Source organism: Pleurodeles waltl, chromosome 10, assembly GCF_031143425.1.
Source record: "Pleurodeles waltl isolate 20211129_DDA chromosome 10, aPleWal1.hap1.20221129, whole genome shotgun sequence".
NCBI lineage: Eukaryota > Metazoa > Chordata > Amphibia > Caudata > Salamandridae > Pleurodeles > Pleurodeles waltl.
The window spans coordinates 230,752,495-230,774,207 of record NC_090449.1 but is presented as its reverse complement, the minus strand read 5'-3'; the positions used below and the strand labels follow the sequence as shown (position 1 = coordinate 230,774,207).

Genomic DNA, 21,713 nt, shown 5'->3' with positions numbered 1-21,713 from the left:
TGCTTTTATCTTTTTTTTTAAATTTCCATGATTTGAATGTACTACTTAAGATATCCACAACATAAAGACTATACTATTATAGTATACTTATAACACCATGTATTATTCCAATATGAAACATGCAACAAGCAATATGAACTCACACAGTGATCAAAGCAAAAATCAATTAGTTTTTGTCACTGAGTTGTTAGGCAACAAAGGTTAATGCCTGGAATCCGACTAACATGCACTGAAAGAGTTTAAGGAATCAATGAGTTACCTCATTGACTGACTTCACCGCCTATTACCCTCTCCTTATACCAGTGTGCAGTTTGCATATTTACTTATGCCTTCCCTCCTTTTCTCTTCTGCCCTCTCCTTCCAGCATGACCTTTAGCATGTGTGTCATTTAAGTGTAATCTGCAGAAGTGATGAAGTGGAAAGATTTAGGGCCAGATGTATCAAACATTTTTGCGCTCACAAACGGCCGTTTGCGATCGCAAAAATGCATTTTGCTATGTATCAAGTCCAATTTGCAATTTGGTAACGTGTTACCGAATCGCAAATTGGATTTGCGACTACATACCAATTCGGTAGTAGGAAGAGGTGTGTCAAGGGCGTCCCTTCCTAATATCGAATCACAGAGGTATGTATGATTGTTTTGTGACCGTGAATGCGGTCGCAAAACAATCGCAGTTACCACCAATTTCAAATTGATGGAAACCCATTCGCAAAGGGGAAGGGGTCCCCAACGGACCTCTTCCCCTTTGTGAATGCATGCAAAAATATTTTTTAGGAGCAGGCAGTGGTTCCATGGACCACTGCCTACTATTAAAAAATGTAAAGAAAACGTTTACATTTTCTTTTTTAAATGCATTTTGTTTCATTTACGGAAAACTGGCTGCATTTAAAAAAAAAAAAAAGATTGCATTATTTAAAAGCAATCACAGACATGATGGTCTGCCGAGCCCAGCAGACCACTATCCCTGTGATTGTAGCCATTCTCAATGGGTCGCAAATTGCTACCTACCTCATGAATATTAATGAGGTAGGTCCATTTGCGAGCCCTTGCAAATCGATATATGAAACTCCTGGAGTTTCATACATTCCAATAGCGATTACTTAATTGCGATTCGCAAAAAATTGCAATTTGGTAATGGCTATTGGAAATCATGATACATCTGTCCTTTGTTCCTCAACTGAAGGGAGAAGGCTGAATTTGACATATCAACAGAAATATATGAAATTTCTACTAATATCATAGAATTCTAGTTAGTTAGAATACTGGCTAGGTTGAAATTTAGGACTCCCTCACCCATTTTTCAGAAGGGAATTCCTGAGTGCCAGCACAAAATATAAGACTTTTCTGAAAAGAGAATTGAGATTTTTACTCCAAAAAGTCAAACTGCAAGAATTCAATCTGAATTGAAATTGACCGTTCCTCTGGTGTGCTGACCAAATACTTAATTTTGCCTCTCTCAAAAATTTCTCAGGCCGTTTCACGATCTCATAAATAACATCACAGCAGTAATAAGTGAGTATGATTGTAAATGAATGACAAGGAAGTTACAAAGGTTTTACAAAAGATAATCTGTTACCTGCTCCTGAGGAGCAAAGTTTGCCAGGAGAGCGAGACAAGAAAAAACTTGGGTGCGGTGAGACTGGGAGTCATTAATAAGATCAAAAGAATACAGACACTAGCATTTTGTAAGGTTGACAGTCTCATAGGGTACGTTCTTCAAGTTCATCAGAGCAGTGATGCTAGGTGCACTAATGCAAATATCTGAACATTCACATGATATTCTGTCTTTGTTGCCAATTCGCAAAACACATGTATTATTAATAATACCTCAAAAGAGAAAAGTTATTGTGGCAAAGGTTTTCAAGCAGTTGGCAATTGTTTGTCTTGATACAATTCACGGCATTGTAAAATAGACCAGTAGAATCGGAGTATTCAATATGTTCATCAAAACCCATCTAGGATAAAGAAAAATATAGTTACATTTATTTTTAAGTCCCTAGGTTGAAATATTCCTCTTCTACGTTTTCCCTTGTAAACCAAAAGAGGAACTTTGCAACATTTGTATTTACATTTTATTAGGCAATCAATTGTATTGTGGACCACTACAATAAGCGACAATATATTTAACATAAATTACTATTTACAATGAACAATAAAGATATTGAAATTCAGGATCAAATAGAAAAGGAGGTATTATGCAAGTTCTGTTCGTAATTTCACATAACTCAAATGTGGTTTACAATACCAATTTTATGTACAGCACTTTATTCCATTTAACTACGATAACAGGAAAAATATAGCAACGCGGAATCAAATCATGCTACAGGTTGACTGGCAAATGCAGCAAGAATAACAAAATATGAAGCATATAAATAGATCAATGGCAAATTATGCTGCATATTACGACATTTCGCTTTTACGACATTTTATCACAAAAGTATTGATAGAAAATGTATTACAAAATATGGAATGCCAATGTTTCTTAAGAAATAAAACTGTACATATTTAGTATATACCATTCAAAATAGTATACACAAACAGTTCTGGTTATGTCTTTCATGTAGAACAGGGAACACCATTAGCGCCACCTTGCGCCACATTAGCATAATTTTTTTTTTTCACGCTAATGTGGCCCAATGAGGCCAAAATCCTAGCACCATATTTACAAAGTTGTGCAATCCATGCATTGTGCCATTTCGTAACCCCTTGCGCTACTGCAAATGGGGTGTTCCCCCACTAGGGGGGCTGAAAAAAATGGTGCAAGGAAATCTAAGAAGTTTCCTTGCGTCATTTTGTACGGCACTTTTAATGCCTGCTCAGAGCAGACGTTAAAAGGGGGCTTCCATTATTTGTAGTGGGCCCTATGTACTCTGCAGGAGTAGTGCCAATATTGTATATTTTATATACAACACTAGCGTCATGAAAAATGACGCTATTGCCCCCTACCCTGCCCATGGTGCGCCGTATTTTAAATACAGCGCACATATGGTGGCGGTAGGGGGGCACTAAGGGCAACAGGAAAAGTGGCGCTACACTAGGTGCAGCGCCAATTTCCATAAATCTGCCCCATTGTTTGTTAATAAAACGTGCTCCTGTTTTACCCTGCTCATCACAGCTATGTTTTAAAGCAGCAGTGTCCACTTAGATCAAAGAGGAATTCTGACATGACACATTTAAGGATCCTTATACAGTGGCGGCCTGCTGCTTTAGGAGGGACGGGTGCGGGCAGGGCACACACACACACACACACACACACACACACTCATTCTTTCACACACAGACACGCACGCACATTCATTAACACTCATACCATTCAAACATGCACGCACGCACCAAACATTCATTTTAAAACATCACACACACTCATTCTTTCACACATGCACGTACGCATGCACATCCATTAACAACATTCATACCATTCAAACATGCACGCACACACCAAACATTCAATTTGAAACATCACACACACACACACTTACCTTCAGCCTCCAGGGACCAGGAGGGTTGGGACTGCTGCCTTCCCTCACTGGCTGACCTTAGGTCAGGCCAATGAGAGAAGGCAGCAGTCCCAGCCTCGTCACAGAGTGGGATGGGGTCAGTGAGACTGCCTGGGCACTTCAGGGCTTAAAATGAAGCACCCAGGGAGAGTGTCAATTGGTGACGCTTTCCTCGTCACCCAGGGGAGGGCCTCGAGGCACCTTTGCTGGGCCGAGGAGGTCACGCCCATAGGAGCTGTGATCTCCTCAGCCCAGCAAAGTTCAGCTCAGGCAGCCAGGAGTCTGCGCAAATCGCGCATGTCTGCTCCTGGCTGCCTGACCTGAACATGAAGAGTGTCTGTCAGGCTGACCTTTGTTCAGCCTGACAGACACTCTTCATGGGGGGCAAAAGGTGGGGGGGGCGTGGCCCCCCGCCCTCAAGGACTGGCCGCCACTGTCCTTATATAAGACAAATTTAGATAAAACAATTCCAAAGAGAACGCATTCAACTAATGAAAATACAGTATGCAGTTAGTCCTCTTGCTCATTGTTGGGACAGAAAGGTCCTTTGAATGGTGAGAGACATGCACCCCTACCCTGATGCCCAACTTTGTTGTCTGAATCCTTAATGCTGATGTTTTGTCTTAGGCGAACACCGATCATGTGTGTGCCCAAAGTTCCACTGTTGTGTGCTTAACTCACCCCCAGCCTACAGCAGATTGATATGGAAGTGCGTCCATGGCGGAAATTGTGCTGAGGGCTCACAAGAAATACAGTACACGAAAGGGTGAAGTGTGAACAGAGTGCGTGTGGTACATGGGGATATGCTGGTGGTGGCATAAAACATGAGGATAACAGTACTAGGCAGTCATGTGCTGTGGATGTGCACTGAGGGCAGAAATGTCTGCACTGGTACTTTACATGGAGGACCTTTGGGTTCCATTTTGGGTAGCCCAGGCCTGCCTGGTGAAAATATGAGGAGTAGAGGAATCACCACAGGCAGATTTGTGTATTGCTGCATTCCGGTGAGCCGCGTGGGACAAGCACTGAATGAGAGGAGAGTCAGGCTCTCCCTGTGCATTTCAAAGAGCTCTTTGATTCAGTTACAGATCACACATTTCAGTAAGAGAGAAATGGGGCTGATAAGAGAATCATAAAGAGAAAGCCTGAGGGCCCAGAGTTAACCTTTTGATGCACATATTACTGTGACGTACATCCAGGTGTGAGCTCTTTATCACTCCCATGAATCTTTTAGTGAGTTAATCATCTTCAGAGTCCTGCCTGCTGTGACAGACATCCTCCAGGAGAAAGAAGAAAGGGGAGACATGTTGATTTCATACAAGCAGAGCCCCAACATAAAACTTCAAAGGTCTTGACACTAAGGGGGTCATTCCAACTTCGGCGGGCGGCGGAGGCCGCCTGCCAAAGTTCCCCCGCCGAATGACCGCACCGCGGTCAAAAGACCGCAGCGGCCATTCTGGCTTTCCTGCTGGGCCGGCGGGCGACCGCCAAAAGGCCGCCCGCCGGCCCAGCGGGAAACCCCCTGCAACAATGAAGCCGGCTCCAAATGGAGCCGGCGGAGTTGTAGGGGTGCGACGGGTGCAGTGGCACCCGTCGCGATTTTCACTGTCTGCATAGCAGACAGTGAAAATCTTTGTGGGGCCCCGTCAGGGGGCCCCTGCACTGCCCATGCCAGTGGCATGGGCAGTGCAGGGGCCCCCAGGGGCCCCACGACACCCGTTCCCGCCATCCTGTTCCTGGTGGTAAAAACCGCCAGGAACAGGGTGGGGGGAAGGGGGTCGGAATCCCCATGGCGGCGCTGCAAGCAGCGCCGCCATGGAGGATTCCCTGGGCCAGGGGAAAACCGGAGGGAAACCGCCGGTTCCCCTTTTCTGACCGCGGCTTTACCGCCACGGTCAGAATGGCCCAGGAAGCACCGCCAGCCTGTTGGCGGTGCTTCCGTGGTCGTTGACCCTGGCGGTCGATGACCGCCAGGGTCAGAATGACCCCCTAAATCACATCTTGTGTCTGGAAGAGGACAATGTCATCTGGTGATCAGCTAGATGGGCTGTGTGAGCAGGGGAAGCACTTCAAGACTTTTGTCTGTGACCAGGACTAGGGGCCTAAGTCTGCTAATCTAGCTGTTGGGTGAGGGAGAGCGGTGAAGGAAGCGAGGTCCAGAAGCTAGCCCTGACATGAGGACTCCCTGTGCGAGGTGTGAGGACTCCATCCCGCACTGATTGGACCATAGCACATGTGCCACACTGAATCAGCGATCCAGCATACCAGAGGGGGCCACCATAGAGAGACTCAAAGAGGGTGGCGAGAGAAACCGTTCCCCAAACTGCTTGTGCAGTGGCACATGTGCCACCCTGAATCGGTGACCCCGAATGCCAGGAGGGCCTGCCACAAACCTGTCCGACCACTGATCATGCTGGATTCCGTGTGCCAGAATGAATTGGTGACCCAATATGGCAGGCGGGGGCAGCCGTAGAGTGACCCAAAGAGTGTGCGGGAGAAACCTGTCCCTGCGCCGACCACGCTGTAGCCCATGTGCTGCATTGCTTTGCTGACCCAGTATGCCTGATGGGGCCACTGTGGACGCCAACCTCAGGCAGTGTGACGTGTGATACCTGAAGTGGTGACCCCATATGCCAGAAAGGGCCGCCTGGGACGCTGAGGCCCTGGGGTCTTGGCCGTTGCTTGAGACTGAAAAACTGCTGTGACCAAGGTGGGACCAATCCAGTTTCTGTGGATTGCACTGTACCTGAGGAGAAACAGGACACTACCAGAGTCATGTCAGATCAAGGATCCCACCCCTCATCCCTGCAGAGAGAACAATGACTTACTGTGTGACCGCAGGAGCAACCCCCCTAATCTGAATCCGCAGGGAGCATGACTCGAGAGAGAGAGAGAGAGTTGTCACCTGCCAGGTACTGCCGCATGGGATCGCGCGCAGCCAGGCATTGCGGATCTGGAAAAGGACTGTGCTGCACTGCTGAAGGGTTCCCTACCACCAGAGTGGGTAAGCCAAGAACTGGGCCTTTGGGACCCACCAGAAAAATACCGCAATTGGTGCTGCAAACCCCTAGAATCTAATGACTGAACTTACCAGCGGATTCCGAGGGAGGAGCTCTTGAGTACAGTCTACTAGGTTACATTTCCTGGATCCAGCCATCAGTGAATGAGGAATAACCTGTTGCCATAGAGGTGGGAGGACAGGGAGTAGTCTGACAACTACTCAATCACCAACCTCAAGGGGATTGTGTTATTGCTTTTTGAATGTTGTTTACCTTTGCATGTGAATTAGAATTCAAATACTTTTTATATAAAAACTAGTATTTGACTGGACATTGATTTATTGTTTGCGCTGCCCTCACGTTGAGTTATGAATTATGTCCACTGATATGTATCAGAGCTTCCCCCGAAGGAGCTTTGACTGCTCGAGCTACGCTTCCCAACTGAGAGTCAAGTGAAGAAAGAAGTTCTGGGCACAGATGAGCGGGATCCATAGTAGGGTGGGCCCTATGACATCAGCCACCTTGGTTGGGCCCAACAGCCACCGAGTGCCCCATGGACTTCTGAACGGGATCTGCCACTCATATCTTGGATGATCCTGTAAATCTGTCTGCAGGAGCTAAGTGTTGGAAAATACATATTTTCTATTTTTTTTTACTTTGTGATATGCCCCACTGGCTGTATAACCTTTTCAACGTGGAGCACCCTGCCCTCCTCGGGCAATGACGTTTCTCAGTTACAAGACCACAAAAGAGTCTCAAGTAGGCCTGGGCGGAACTTGTGGAGTTTCACTCCACGGAATTCCATGCAGTTACATAAAAATTTAGAAAGATTCGTTGGAGTTCTACGATTGGTGGAATTTCTGTATGTTGCGCTGATTTTTGGTGCAGGGAGCTTGTCCAACACTGTTAAATCAGTGTCAACGCACCATATGGCATGCCAGAGGCTACTGCTTCTTCCTGCCGCTCGAGTAGATTTTCTACTTGAGCTGCAGCTTTCTCATCGCAAGTGGCAGTGGCCTGCTGCAACTACCCGTGTTGAGAAATCACACCAAGAGGTGTTCTAGTGCTGGAAAATTGAGGTATGGGGTGCAGATTCTCGCATTGCAAGCTGCATGTTAGAAAAAACTCTGCCACACAGAGGTTGGCAGAGTTTTGCCAGAACTGCACCCTCCAAGTGGAGCACAGAGTGGGCAAAACTCAGTGAACTTCTCAGGCGAAGTAGAATATTTTGTCCACCCCTAGTTTTAAGTCTGTCTGGTCCTGCAGTTCTCACATCCACATGGTACTTGGCAAGAAGCCCCTGGGAGGGTACGACTAATTTCTCATGATCCCACTTGGGAATTCTGAAGTGTGACAGGTTCCCCCTGCTAATAGGCACCTCCTGCAGATCCCCACACGCAGTGCTTAGCTTGTAAAAGAAGGAGGACTGGTCCCCAAAGCACTGCTCAGAGGCCCACGGCTGGCACTATTATATGTTGGTGGGTTGAGCACCAAAAAAGAGCTATGAGACACTCCTTGCCTTTTTATCTTGCTCTTGCAGGTTTCTCCCCTTGTGATGGGTTTTCTGTCTTTTTCTTCCTGCGTCTTCCTTCTTTGTGTGTTTTCCCCTCTCTTGCTCTCAAGAGATGTCTGATAAGGAAAAATAAGTGCTGGTCCCCAACGATGAGAACTGGTGGACCCCTCCGTCAACCACATGCTCAAATTAAGCAGTGCCCAAATGCCACAGACAGCTCAATCATTTCACAAATATCTCAGGCCCCATTAGTCAGTTTGTACAGCATTTACTCCTTCGTACTCCTGTTGGCATGTTTCAGTCACCAAACATCTGGTGCCTGCTCATCCCCAAAATCTAAATGGAAGATTCCTGAGGCTTTTCTACAACCTCTGGTGCTGCTTCTTTCTCCTCCGAAGCCTTTTGGCCTTAGGGGCATAACCCTGTCGTCCCCCACATGTCCAGGTGGTCTTCTGACCTGTGATCGCTTGGCACCAACACTCCAAGGTCCTCCAAGGAAGATTATCCTCCTTACATGCATCTTCAGGCCTCCAGGATGTCTGCTCCAGCAAGAGTCTGTAGTACCCGCTCATGAAGCCCTCTAACACAACCAGTCAAAGCAGTTCAGTGGGCCTCCTTTCTTCAGGGTACCCACCATGTCCACCGTCTATGGGAAAATCAGGCAGGGAGCTACTGGCCCTAGCCCGGAGACAGAGTCCAGGGAAATAAGTTAAGTGGGACCTCCACACTCCAGACAATGATTCATCACCAGCACTGACACATCTCTTTCCTAGTGCTCCTCTGCTCCTCATCTGTTCTTTCCTGTGCAAGTGCTTAAAATGGGTTCGGAGAGTTGTAGAACATTGGAGTGACCTACACAATCCAGTGACACCACATCATTCCTCCACTCCATCCTTCCACTCTTAACTGGTGCTTTCAGAGATGATCCTACTGGCTGTACAACTCCCTGTGCAGTATTCTGGAAGAATCTAAGGTGACAACTGTCTTCAGAATTTCTACTCTGAGACTTGATATTCCCACACAAGCCTGTTGTTTCCCCTCTCGAATTTCAAGGAAACTAGAGCCAGAGTTCTGTCTGTCCTCCGTTTGTTCCACATGGGAACATCCTCCAAGCTACCATAGAAGGAGCTGCTGTTAACACCTACGGCAATCCCACACATTCCTCGTTCTATGGCAGGAAATGCCTGATATCCTTAGAATGGGCCTACTGAGGGTTTTATCTGTCAAAGGGGCAGCAGAGCATTGCACTCTCCCAGCAATCATCTCAAAGCATAAATCTTATTAATTGTGACTCAGAGAAATATACACAATCTATAAGTATATGAAATAAACTCATATAAAGTGGACTTCTGATGCGAGTTTGTGATCCAGTAATTGATATACTAGGATACATCAATGACGTTGTACGTCGAGCCAATGAAATGTTTCATCTTAGGCTCACTTTGTCCCATGCAAAACCGTTGAAACATTGACATGTACGCTTCCGTTTTAGGCACACTTTATCCCAAGTGCAAAGCAATTTACCCATACACGCACACTTCACCCAAAAAGAAAAAGAACATTTGTTTGGGATTCCCTATTGAAACAAAAAGCTTTCGAAGGCTACAACCAATTTGGCCTTCACCAGGCACAGGGCTACCTGTGTTCAGATGTCAGGCTGAGACAGACGAGCAGTCCCTCACCCAACCTCCATATGTGGGTACATGCATGTGGTCAGATGTCACATGCAACCTACTCCTAGCCCTTTACCCAAGCTACCAATAGCAGCCGAAGGTTGTAGCTCGATTCAATGTTAACAGGAGTAATGCAGCGAGTGATACTTCGTTGGGAGCAGTGCTTAATTCATGCTTCCGGTCTGGAGCTATTTTTGAGGGCCGGCGCTTATTTTTTGTCTCAAACATTTTACTGCGAGCAGAAGACACATATGGGAAAGACAGTGAAAGAGAAAAACGGAAAAGAGTCTCAATTGGAGAAAGCAGAAAGCTGCAAGAGTGAGCTGAAGGAGCAAGGAGTGGATTTAAATGGATTGAAGAGGCCCGGGATGGTTTCAGGATTACGCTGCCTCAGTATTCCGTGTTCCCACATTTAATTGCAGTAGCCGCACGCCGGCACGTTTTTATTTAGAAATTAAGCACTAGTTGGGAGGCATACTCATAGCAGAGGTAAAAAAGCAGAGGTCAAAAGCAAAAAATCCGGTGGTGTTCACAGATCAGACCCTGCATTTCTCACAAAAGACATTCAGAATGTTTGGGTACTATTCCGAATCCTGAGCCTACTATAGAAATAAAGGTTGCTTTCAGAACACTGTGAATTGGCATCAACTGAGAAAAACTTTTTCATGACAAAGAATAAATAACTTGTATTGTTTTATTTGCAATATGGTAAAATAGGTTAAAATAAATATGTGGGAGTTTGCTCTATGAAGATAGACGCTATTCATTATTCATATTCTTAAATAGCTATACACAGCACTAAACGTGCATGGTGACTAGTAACATTTGTCAAAATATCGAAACTTGCAGTACATTCCATATGTAGAGTTCTGGTAAACCTTGATACACTTACGCTAGAAGCAGTATTTTCATTGCAATCTGAAAATTATGCAGCAGGTGTTAGAATATGTAAGAAATGTGTCAAAATACAACTATGCAGTACGCAGCGGCATACGCCTAGAGGTCATTCCTTTAATACGGGGTTACAACAGTGATAGTCATTCTCAATCCCTACATTTAGCGCTTTGTCCTTTACTTCACTGGATGCTAGACATCTTCAATGTCAAAAATGTAATATATGTTTATAGCATGTAATGTGGCAATAATCAAACCTATATCCATCTGGTAATATGTAGCAAACAGAAATGTTGTGAATAATTTAATATGAGTTACTTTTAAAGCCAATTTTGTGGTTTAAAATGTATAGTAACCAGCATAGATTCCCGTTCCCCTATTTTCTATGTGAAGATCACAAAATACAAGATAAATGGTAAGTGAGTAGCAAAACCTATGCTATGGAAGGCCATCAGTGAGATTGTGCATTAAGACTGTGTGAATACTCTGGATGAATGTTTTCAGTTCCTGTGACAGTGTAGCCTCAGCAATGCATATGATGTGGTGTAACTGCAAGAGCGTTCTCTAGCAACAAGTGGTGACTGCCAGGCTGGCTCTGGTGGTCCGTGTGTGACGCATGACTCTGATTGTCTTTTGGATTCAGAGGCCTAACACTTACAGACAGAAAACGGGCTGGATAAAGATTGGTGTGCTGAAGGAAGCAAATGCTGCTGCAGAACTCCGACACTGGATGAATTTTTGAGGGGCGCCACCAGGCAGAACACCATGTAGGTCCAGATTGGTCATGGATCCACAACAGTTTTTAGAACATCAGCAGCAGATCCCAGAGTCTTTTGCATGTGGCTCATTCCTTCCTATGTTTGTTGAGGCAGCATCATTAAGGTCTGAGGATTGGAAAACTCCAAGATGACCCATAGTTCCTGTGGCATGTTATGTATGAGTTTCTTCTAGCACCTTGCACAATGACTTGTGTCGGGAAGGGAATGACCCCTGTGTGGTATTCAGACATGTTCCCCTGCCCTGAGTGCACGACTACACCTGAAACTGCTATACTTTCTTTTTTTGTCTTTGTCTCTAGCATAGTCCTAATCTAGTGTTTGGGCATAGAAACCTAGGCCTCTCCCTGAAAATGCTAGGTCCAGGACCAGTCCTTTAAACTGGAGAGGGACATCAAGTGTGCCTTTGTTATAGACAGTGGACTATTTTTCCTGTCCTAGGTCTAACATATAAAGGAGCTGTGAAAGCATCCTGAGCTTTGTGAATACTTCAGGTGACAAGACCTTTTTCTCTGTCTCAGTGAGACTAAACTAATGGCCCTACTCAGATAACATCCCAATGTTTTCTGAAACCCAGAAACTTTTGCTGACATCCCATGTGCGTGCATAGTGCATGTGCATGCGCAGGGAACATGAGATACATGTATGCTGGTAGATCTGTGTGAGACTGACTACTGGAGCCACTGGGACCCAGTTTAGTACAATTATCGATTCATGGTCCTCATTGTTGAGCCAAATGGGCTTCACTGTAAATTAAATTGTTATTGTAACTGTCACATGCATCTCAACCAATAGAAAAAGGTCCATCGGAAGAGAGTGTAAATTCACGCTCCTGTACACTCTCAAATGGTAGCAGAAGATGGTTCTGTTGTTGGGATCGCAGGAGTTACTGTAATCAAGAGCCCAGTTTGCCCAAGCCCATTCCTGATTCCAAAGCCTTTGTCCCGATTTGGAGGAGCGGTGGTATTCTAGAGTTTGGAATTAAGTTATAGCAGCAGAGGACTGAGTGTCAATAGAGTAGTACATTGCAATTGCTTATGTCTAGCTTGCGTTTTTGTTTGCTGAGGTTGTGTGAGATGATGCAGTGATGTTTTAAGTTGTTGTGTGGACATGGAAGTGCTTGATGCTAAGTTGAAGTGGTTATCAGGCTTGACGTAGCCGATGATCCCGGGATAGTAATAAGTAATGAGTTTAGAAGGCATTGTGTTGTAATTGTCTGCTAAGTTTGTGGTGTTACTCATCGGGTGGCGTCGACTACACAACTGAGATAGGGACAAAGATTGTTGTGTGAGAGTAAGGTGTGGTTGGTGCGTTGGATCCTTTTGTGCAGAGGTTAAGCTGAGCAAATCCAGGTGATTCTCTGCTGGTCAAGGTTTCACTCGAGTGTGAGTTAAAGTAGGCCAGAGAGTGTCGCTTGGGCCATTTCTTGTGTGATTGAATACTTTCAATTCTTTACTGGAGTAGCCAAAGTTGTTGAATTTGCTTTGCATTGTTTTGTGCTTCTATTGCAACATTCACAAAGAATTGTAAAGGAGGGGAGCTGCTGCGAGGAGTGAGAGAGATGTCACAGAGTGTCAGGCTGAGATTTGATGGTTGGCATTGGCGCAGCCCTGTTATTAGTTGACTACATCGTAGAGTTTCACTGTGCTATTGGTTGGTAACATCGAACAAAAACTGTAGGCAAAAAGAATATATTTCCTAATTGAATTTGAAACTCTAAGGTTGTTGATATTATCATTGGGAAAATACAATTCTTTAAGGCCGTATGGAATTTGATTTGGGGAGAAGTGAGAAGCACCTGAAGATACACCAGGTCATTATATGGATATAAATGTAGGGCTTCACACATGTAAATGGCTGAATCAATGACATAACATCGCAGGAAATGAGTATGTATTAATGTTTACACACTATGGCACATTTAATTTGAGATCATTGAAAATTTGAGAAGGGTATTGAATGAAATGAAACCACCTCCTAGACCTGCACAATTCGAAGCACTTAATGCTTTGCAGCACACAGCTCATGTTAGGAAAAGGGAAAACATCAGGGAAGAGTTTGAAGGGCAGTGCACAGCTGTTTTGATGCTAGTTAGGATGCAGAAAAGAAGTGGTGGAGGACGGACACAATAGAGGGAGTTAGGTTGTACCCTACATTAATGAATGAAGAGTCCAAGAGAAAGAGAGAAAGAATGGGGGAGAGGAAAAGACAGGAAACCCTGAGAGATCAGGTGAAGACAGTGATAGTGATTGTAGTGATGATATCCTAGATGGGTTGTTATCAGAATGTCCACCTCCATATAATGTGGCCCAAACTGAAGGAATGGATGATGTAACTACCAGTAGGAATTTAGAAATACCAATTGCATCAGTGAATGTGAGTCAGAACTTGATGAGGGAGAGTTCAGGTATTTGTGCCCCTGTAAACTCTACTGTTCCAAATACCTAAGATGCAATCACAGTCTTAGTCACCATTGGTCCATAAGTTCCTTTGTATAAATCTGAGTCAGCGGAAACTGTGACACATACTTTGACAGTTCCTACTGGAGGAGAGATGTCAGCTAATACTTCGGTACCTTAAAGAATAGGAGGAACTCCTTTTGTCTTGGCGCAGATAAATACTCCTTATTTTGCCTCTCCGTAATCAATTGTGAATCAGCCAGGACCTATTCCATTAGGACAGTCCACTCCAAGTTCGCAAATTCCTAACATGTCTAATTGGCATTCACTTAAATGGGCCACAAACAGTATTTCCAGAGGAAGAGCAGTGTCCAATACCCTTATTGTACAAAATGGTATTGATCCCGAGCACTAGATAAATTGATTCAATTCTATAATGGGTACACGAGATAAGGTGAAAGTTCAGGATGAAGCAGATAAATAATGCAGATCCTAGTGATGTAAAATGCAGTTGATGTGGTCAAATTAAAGTTAGAATTGGATGAGATGATACAAGGAAACCTTGATCTTTCCTGATTAGATACCTACCAAGAGAATTAATTTGTTTTCATGTGCAACAATGTCACTAAATGTGCAGGGCGAGCTCATAATAAACCGTCTGAATTGGCTCAAACTTATGAGGTAGGCGTAAGTTGAACTAAGTCATTGCAGAGAAGCTAGTGTGTCTGTTTTGGTGAGAACGATATTTGCAGCATGAGAGCATCAGGAATGAAAATGCAAATTAAAGAGTTGATTAAGAGTATTTGAAAGTGGAGTGAGGTAGACAAAAGGGAAAGCAAATAGATGAAAAAGAAAGTACAAAAGAAACCAAAAGGGAGTCGCCTCCGTCTTCAAGGGATGAACAGAGTTTTTCAAATTTTCCATTGAGGGTCGTGTCTAGTGTAAGTTATGTTCATGTACCTTGGAGTATGAGTAATCTTGTATTATTGACTAATGATTTTCCAAAATTGAGAGAATAAAATGTGGATTGGTATAAACAGGTTGAGCAATTTGTGAAGATTTAGCAAGTTTTGTGGGTCGATATGAACACTTTCTTTGACATTGTGGTACCGAGTGACCTGTGTGCAGAATGTAAAGTGACTGTAGAGTGACCAGAGAGGGAACCTGAGAGCAATCCAGTAACCCCCCTTCACTGTTGGTGATGGAAAGGTATCAACAGGTGAGGACCTTTTGAAAGGAAAGATACCGGCAAAGGGCATTGAGTGAAGACTGACAGGATGACACAAGAGCCCAAGTAGGTAGTGCATACCTATTATGAGAGATTGTTGCAGGTGTTCAAGCAGCATAGTGGAATGGAGACTGTCAAAGCTAAAGACATGGGAAATTTTGTGTCCAGGTTTCGATAAGATTGAAACCTGAGATTAGTCTGATGATTCAACAGCATTTGATTTGTTGGCAGAATAAATCAGTTGTTGCAATCTTGTGATATGTAAAGTATTGCAGGGATGAATTGGAAATAAAGCATAAATGAGTGAAGGAGAAAATGATGATGGTACAGATGAAAGCAGAACAGAAGGGAAGTCAGAGTCATCCTTTTGAAGGGAATGTTTGTGCTATGCAGAGAATGTATCAGCAGGGAGTTCCTATGATGCAAGGTGGAAATGGATTCCCCCAACAAGGTAGAGTTAAGAGTGTTCCAATTGATCTGAGTATTGGAATTGATGTGTTTACTTTGAAGAGATCGAATCCTTGTCATTATTGCAACAATTTAGGCCACTGGAAGCGGGAAAGTCATCTTAATCCTATTAGAGTAATAAGTCAGAATCAGGATCAGAATTTTCAGAGTTAGTACAGCTGCAGAACAATACCTGTTAAAATTGATTGAGTTATATCCTGTAATGACATCTGAGGATTTACCACCGGAGCTTAAGGATACGGTGAAGCCTGAGGTCTGGGACCTTTCAGGAAAGGACATTGGTCTCATAAAAGATGTTGAACCAGTTCACAGAAAAGTAAAGCCCAATTTTGAGTATCCGAGAACTCCACAGTACAATCTAACCGCTGAAACATTTGCTGGGATTACTCCTGTAACTGAGTCAATGATACAACAAGACATTTTGAAGGAAATAATGGGGAGCCCATGTAACTCTCTCATTATGGGCTTGCAGAAGCCTAGCAGTAAGTACAGCATAGTGCAGGACCTACGAAGGATTACTGCTATTGTTGTTCCCTGTTGTATGGTGGTACCAAATCCAGCTGTAAATTTGTTTTAAATTCCATGTGAGGCTGAGTGGTTCACTGTCATCGATCTGTGCCGGGCCTTTTTCTCAGTGCCTTTGCATGAGGACAGCCAGTATCTTTTTTCTTTTCGGTTCCAGAACCGTGTTTTGACATGGTGCCGAACCCCAAGCCAAAGGGAACTTGAATTTGTAATCAGATTCTCAAAAAGAACCTTGAATCTCTGATCATGCCCTGTGACTGCCCTAATCCAATATACCGATGACCTGTTGGTGGCGACTGATTCTCGCAAACGAGACACCATTGCATTGCTGAACCACTTGGCTGAGAATGGACATGAAGTGTCCCCAAGTAAGCTGCAGTATTGTCAGAAAGAAGTTCTGTTTCTTGGACATCACACTGACAAAACTGTGAGAAAGGTGTCATTGGAAAGAAACTCGGTGATTGTTAAAATTAATCCGCCAACCACCCAGAGAGAAGTCAGGATGTTTTGGGGAATGGTGGGCTACTGTCGTCAGTGGATACCCATCTTTTCCCTAGTAGCCAAGCCTTTACAGAGGGTGACACGCAAGGATGTGTATGATCCAATACCATGGGATAACAACTGTTTGGTTGCCTCTGGAGCTGGGAAAAAGCCTCTGTATTGGGATTCCCTGATTACAATAAAAAAGTTTACTCTTTTCTGTAGTGAGAGGGAAGGCTGCACTCCATCAGTGCTTATACAGATGCATGAGAATGCGAGACGCCTTGTTGCCTAATTTTCTGCTACTCTTTACCATGTAGCTGCAGGGCTACCCGGCTGACTTTAAACTGTGGCAGCCATAGGTGTCAGTATCGACCGCTGCTAAAACATTGTGATGGTACAGTCTTTTACTGTTCTTGTCCCACATCCATTGAAAATATTGTTGACACATACTCATACAGAGAACCTTATCAACAGCTGCTTAGCGACGTATAAGCAAATTATATTGGCTGCGGATAACATCACCCTCAGATGATGAGTTACACTCAACCTTGCTACACTTATGCCCCTTCCAGACAGTGAAAATGATGATGGGGAGGTTGAGCATGATTGTTTAGATGTCACTGAACTGTACAATATATGAGAGGAGTCACTGGTAGAGGCTGATTATATACTGTTTGCAGATGGGTGTTGTCTGAGAGACAATGAGGGAAACTTGAGAGCTGCCTATGCAGTCTGCACATTCTCAGGAGTAGTCAAAGCCTCCTGGCATTGAGGTGTGTTTTCTGCACAAGTTGCTGAATTAATAGCTCTTACTAGAGCTTGCTGTGTCTCTAACCAGCTGAGAGTGACTATATTTACAGACAGTCACTACAGATTTGGTGTTGTTCATGATTTCGGTCATGTCATTAAACCTCTTGAAATATTGCATCTGCCTGTACAAATGTGGTAGTGAAGTGCTCTCTTCATCACAGTGGTGATCATTATGTAACAGTAGGCAACTGTTATGCTGGTGAGGTCACCCGATATGCTGCACATGGGTCACGAACATCCAATGATGAATATGTAAATGAACCGGAAGGCGAAAACAATTATAACCCTTTTGTTGTCAACAACTAATACTTAGGAGGAAGTGAAGTGATTGCAGGAAGAAGTGACAGAGGCAGAGGACCAAGGTTGAATCTGAGCTGAATGTGGGAAAGGAAATGATGATATATGGGTTTCTGTTGATGGCAGACTTGTGTTATCAGACAGCATGCTATTCCCAATGGCAAGATGTTTTGATTGACCTGCTCATATGGAGGGGGGGGTGCCAAGGTGTGGCTGTTTAGGAATGTCAGGAGGGCCATTCAATCAAATACAGCTTGACTTCATTGAAGTATCTATGTGCAATGGGCTTAGATATGTCCTGGTGATTGTGTGCATCTTCTTGCGTTGGGTGGAGGCCTACCCAACCAGCAGAAATTACAGTCTCACAGTATCCAGCTTGTTGTTGAGGGAGTTGATACCATGTGTGTGCTGTATCTAAAAAATGACGCACAATGGCGGTACGTAGGGGACTAGCGTCAAAAGTTTTATGCTAGTCCGGCACTTTGCAGGATTAGCGTAAAACATTTTGATGCTAATCCTGCAAACCACCCAGAGGTCCATTGTAAACCAATGGAAGCTGCCTTTTAATGCCTCCTCTGAGCAGGTATTAAAAGTGCAGAAAAAAAGGTGCAAGGAAATCTCTTAGACTTCTTCATGCCATATTTTCGGCCTGATGGGGAAATGCCCCCTTTGCATACCTTATGCCTGGTGCAGGCATAATGTAGCGCAAAGGGTTACAAAGTGGTGCAATGCATGCATTGCGCCACTTTGCAAATATGGCGCAGCGTTTTTGGCCTTCTAACGCCACATTAGCATTAAAAAATGACACAAATGTGGCATTGGAATGGCACAAGGGGCTCTTAAATATGCCCCATATTCGATAACTATTGTGCTGGTTCTTTCATTTTCATGTAACTAACATAAAAAATTAGCACATACCTAAATTAATCATGATAAGTTCACGTAATTTAAAGATACTGATGGTAAATGCATTTTTTATGTTAACTTTATAAAAGATCAATTGGTTAATGGAATCACTAAAAAGATTTGTGCATAATCAGAGAGAAACCGATTTAAGTCCTGGTTGGCATTGTGGGGAACAGTGACTACTGTGTTACAGTGCTATGAGGTTTTAGTCTGGGACTGTAAGCATGACGAACATGCACATTGTTTTAAAACTGGATTACACACAGTAGAAGATGGGCTGCCACAAAGTGTGCAGTGATTTAGTGTTATAAAGCAAGCGTTCAACTTTTATTTTCGAGATTTTCCACCAATTTCACAATATTTTTAGAGTTTCTTGTTACTCAAGAGGAAATGTACCTGTTTCATACACTTCATTACTTGGTTTCACTCGCGAGAAAGTATCACTCTAAGGCCCATATTTAAGAAAAGTTTGCAACACCTTTGCGTAGTTTCTTTTTACACAAAAGCGGCGATAAACTACTGCTATATTTATATTTTGTTGCTAGATCCGTTAAGCGACACAATATATGAGTGAGCATCAGAAATTAAGCTAGCCCTCCAGCGCCATATTTACACCTGAATGCTTAAACGATGCACATAAAGTAAATGGTCCCAAAAACTGACGCAAAGCCTGATTTGCATCAAATTTTAATGCTTGGTTAGACCAGGAGTTAAAATGAGGCCCACACACTACTACTTAAGGAAAAATCACAGAAGGAGCATTGGCAATCTCCTGGACAACATGGACGTGTTAATGCTCCAGCTTGGCACCCACTGGAGATGACAGCGAAGACAACAGGTCCCTCCAACACCACCGCAACAACCCCAAACACCACCACAGCAACCCCAAACACCACCACAGCAGCCACAAAGGCAGCGCAGAAGGCGGGAGAGGATATTTCAACAGCAAACAACCATCCTTAGGCTCAGGGAACAAGATTTAATCAGAACCTACCATCTGAAGCAAGAGTCCATTGATCGCATGCTGCACCACCTAGCGTCAGACATCACTGCAAGGGTGGAAACTTGAACAAATAATCCACCCATGACCAAACTCCTCGCTGTCCTTCATGTGCTGGTGTCAGGATCATTTCAGACAACAGGCGCACAAGTGGCTGGTATCTCCCAACCACCCTTCTCAGCCTTCCTACTAAAGGTTCTGGATGCAATCATCCACCTCACACCTCACACCCCACCACATCTCCTTCCCCAACACCCAGCAACTGCAGCAGGAGACCAAGCAAGGTTTCTATCTAATTGCTGGGTTCCCGTATGTGCTAGGTGCAATTTACTACACCCATGTCCAACTTGTGCCACCTGCAGCAACGAAACACCTCTACAGGAACCACAAACACACTCATTCGATAAATGTGCAGGCCATTGTGGAGTACTTTGGGCTCTTCACAATGATCCTAGCCAAATATCACTGGGGCGTCCATGAAGCCTACATATTCTGGCATTCCACCATCAATGTGTGGTTCAAGGATGGGCAATATGGCAAAGGGCTACTCATAAGTAAGCCACCATGCCAATCATTACACAGACAACACACCAACCTTGTAGGACAAACAAAACCAACACCACACTAACTACACATGGGCAGGGGAACACAGATGTACAGGCAACAACACATATGCCACATGCCACACTACCCCGCATTCATTGCACATCACACACACATACATCCATATGTACGCATGGAGGCTTGCGGCTGGACAGGGCACTTGGCGGAGTGCAACCGCACTCCCCCCCTCCCTCCCTGCAGCTTAGGGGCCCTGGAATGGGGTCCGGGGCCCCTCCTTGTCTCCACAGGGAGCGCAACGGCACTCCCCGATGCCACCATCTTCTTGGGGCATTGGGATGGGGTCTGGGGCCCCTCCTGGGGATCTTCACGGGGGCGCGACGGCACCCCCTCGACTTGACTTCTGCTGGGGGCCCCAGGATGGAGTCTGTTGCTCCCCCAGTCAACCGTTGCGCTCCCTGGCTTCTGCTTCGCCGCCGGCTCCTTCACAGCTGGCGGCCATCTGGCGGGGGTGCGCGATGGTGCTCCCCAATCCTCATTCTTCACGGCGCCCCAGGATGGGGTCTGGGGCCCCCGCCTCAAATCTTCACGGGGAGCGCTACGTCCCCGACTTTACTTCGGCCGCACGGGGCACTGGGATGGGGTCCGGGGTCCCTACCCACCACGGCAGGGGGAGTGCGTGACGGCGTCACCCCATCATGTTCAACTGGCCAGGCTTCACAGGGCCCCGGAATGGGGTCCAGGCCCCTTCTTCTTCCAGAGGGGGCCCTGGCTCACCCCGGGGGCACAGTCTCGAGCAGCTGCGGAGCCCCACAAGCTTCGTAGCTGCTTCTTCAGAGGTCAAAGGTCACCATCCTTTTTCCTGGGATATCTCGGGCCCCCAAGGGCCGATTTTCATCATTCTTGTGTCGTTTCGCTCCTGGTGACAAGCCCTTGCCACCAGGAGCACTCTCCTCAGGCCTCCTGGCCTCGAAGGGTCCCAGATCATAGGGAGCCAGTCCCACTGACTCCCTGCACCAGCCTTTCCTCTGGGTTCCCTCTTTCCCTTCTAGGCAGCGTGTTCTCTTTGCACTAGCCCAGTCCTTCCCCCAACTAGTCCTCTGGGGGATAAGGGGACCAGCTTGCCTGGCCCTGGTATTCGCTTCGCTGGCCTGGAGTCCTTCAGGGGCAGAGTCCCTGCCCCAAGGGCAGTCAGGAGGTTCTTCCTTCCAGTTATCCATGACCCCCGTCCGCAGTCCCAGTGTCCAGCAGTGAAGCACAGCCAAGAGAGAGAGAGCTCTCCCCTGTGCAGGACCTTTTAAGTGGGGGCGGAAGTGTTGAGCAGGTCTGCACCTCTGGCCTATCCAGATGTGCCACATCACTTCCTTGCACCTGTCCCCTTCTTCTTGCACAGTCTTCTGGGATAGCTCAAAATGGCATCCTCCAGGAGTTAGTTGCCGCATATGCTCTGAAAGTCTCAGCCCCTCCTCACTGACAATCCTTGCAGAACCTCTCCAGCCTGCTCCTGGCACGGAAAGACAGCTGGCTGATTGATGCAAGGCCCTGCTCAAGCAACTGGACAGAGCAGTAATTGGCCCTAATCCTGAACTGAGTCAGAGAAAGATGACATCCATGGATGACCCATAAATTGTACAACTATGCTCTTGTAACCTACTGCATCATTCTTTTCTTACAGGTTACAGT

General features: G+C 45.3%; 1 protein-coding gene across 1 annotated transcript in view; it reads right to left on the bottom strand.

Annotated features, from left to right (window-relative positions):
* Positions 1-21,713, bottom strand: part of LOC138261364 (serine-rich adhesin for platelets-like) — a 320,695-nt gene that overhangs the window by 43,412 nt on the left and 255,570 nt on the right. Inside the window, exon 13 of the mRNA XM_069210232.1 lies at positions 1,829-1,956. Within this exon, the coding sequence (XP_069066333.1) occupies positions 1,829-1,956 (128 nt within the window). The remainder of the gene's footprint in view (positions 1-1,828; positions 1,957-21,713) is intronic.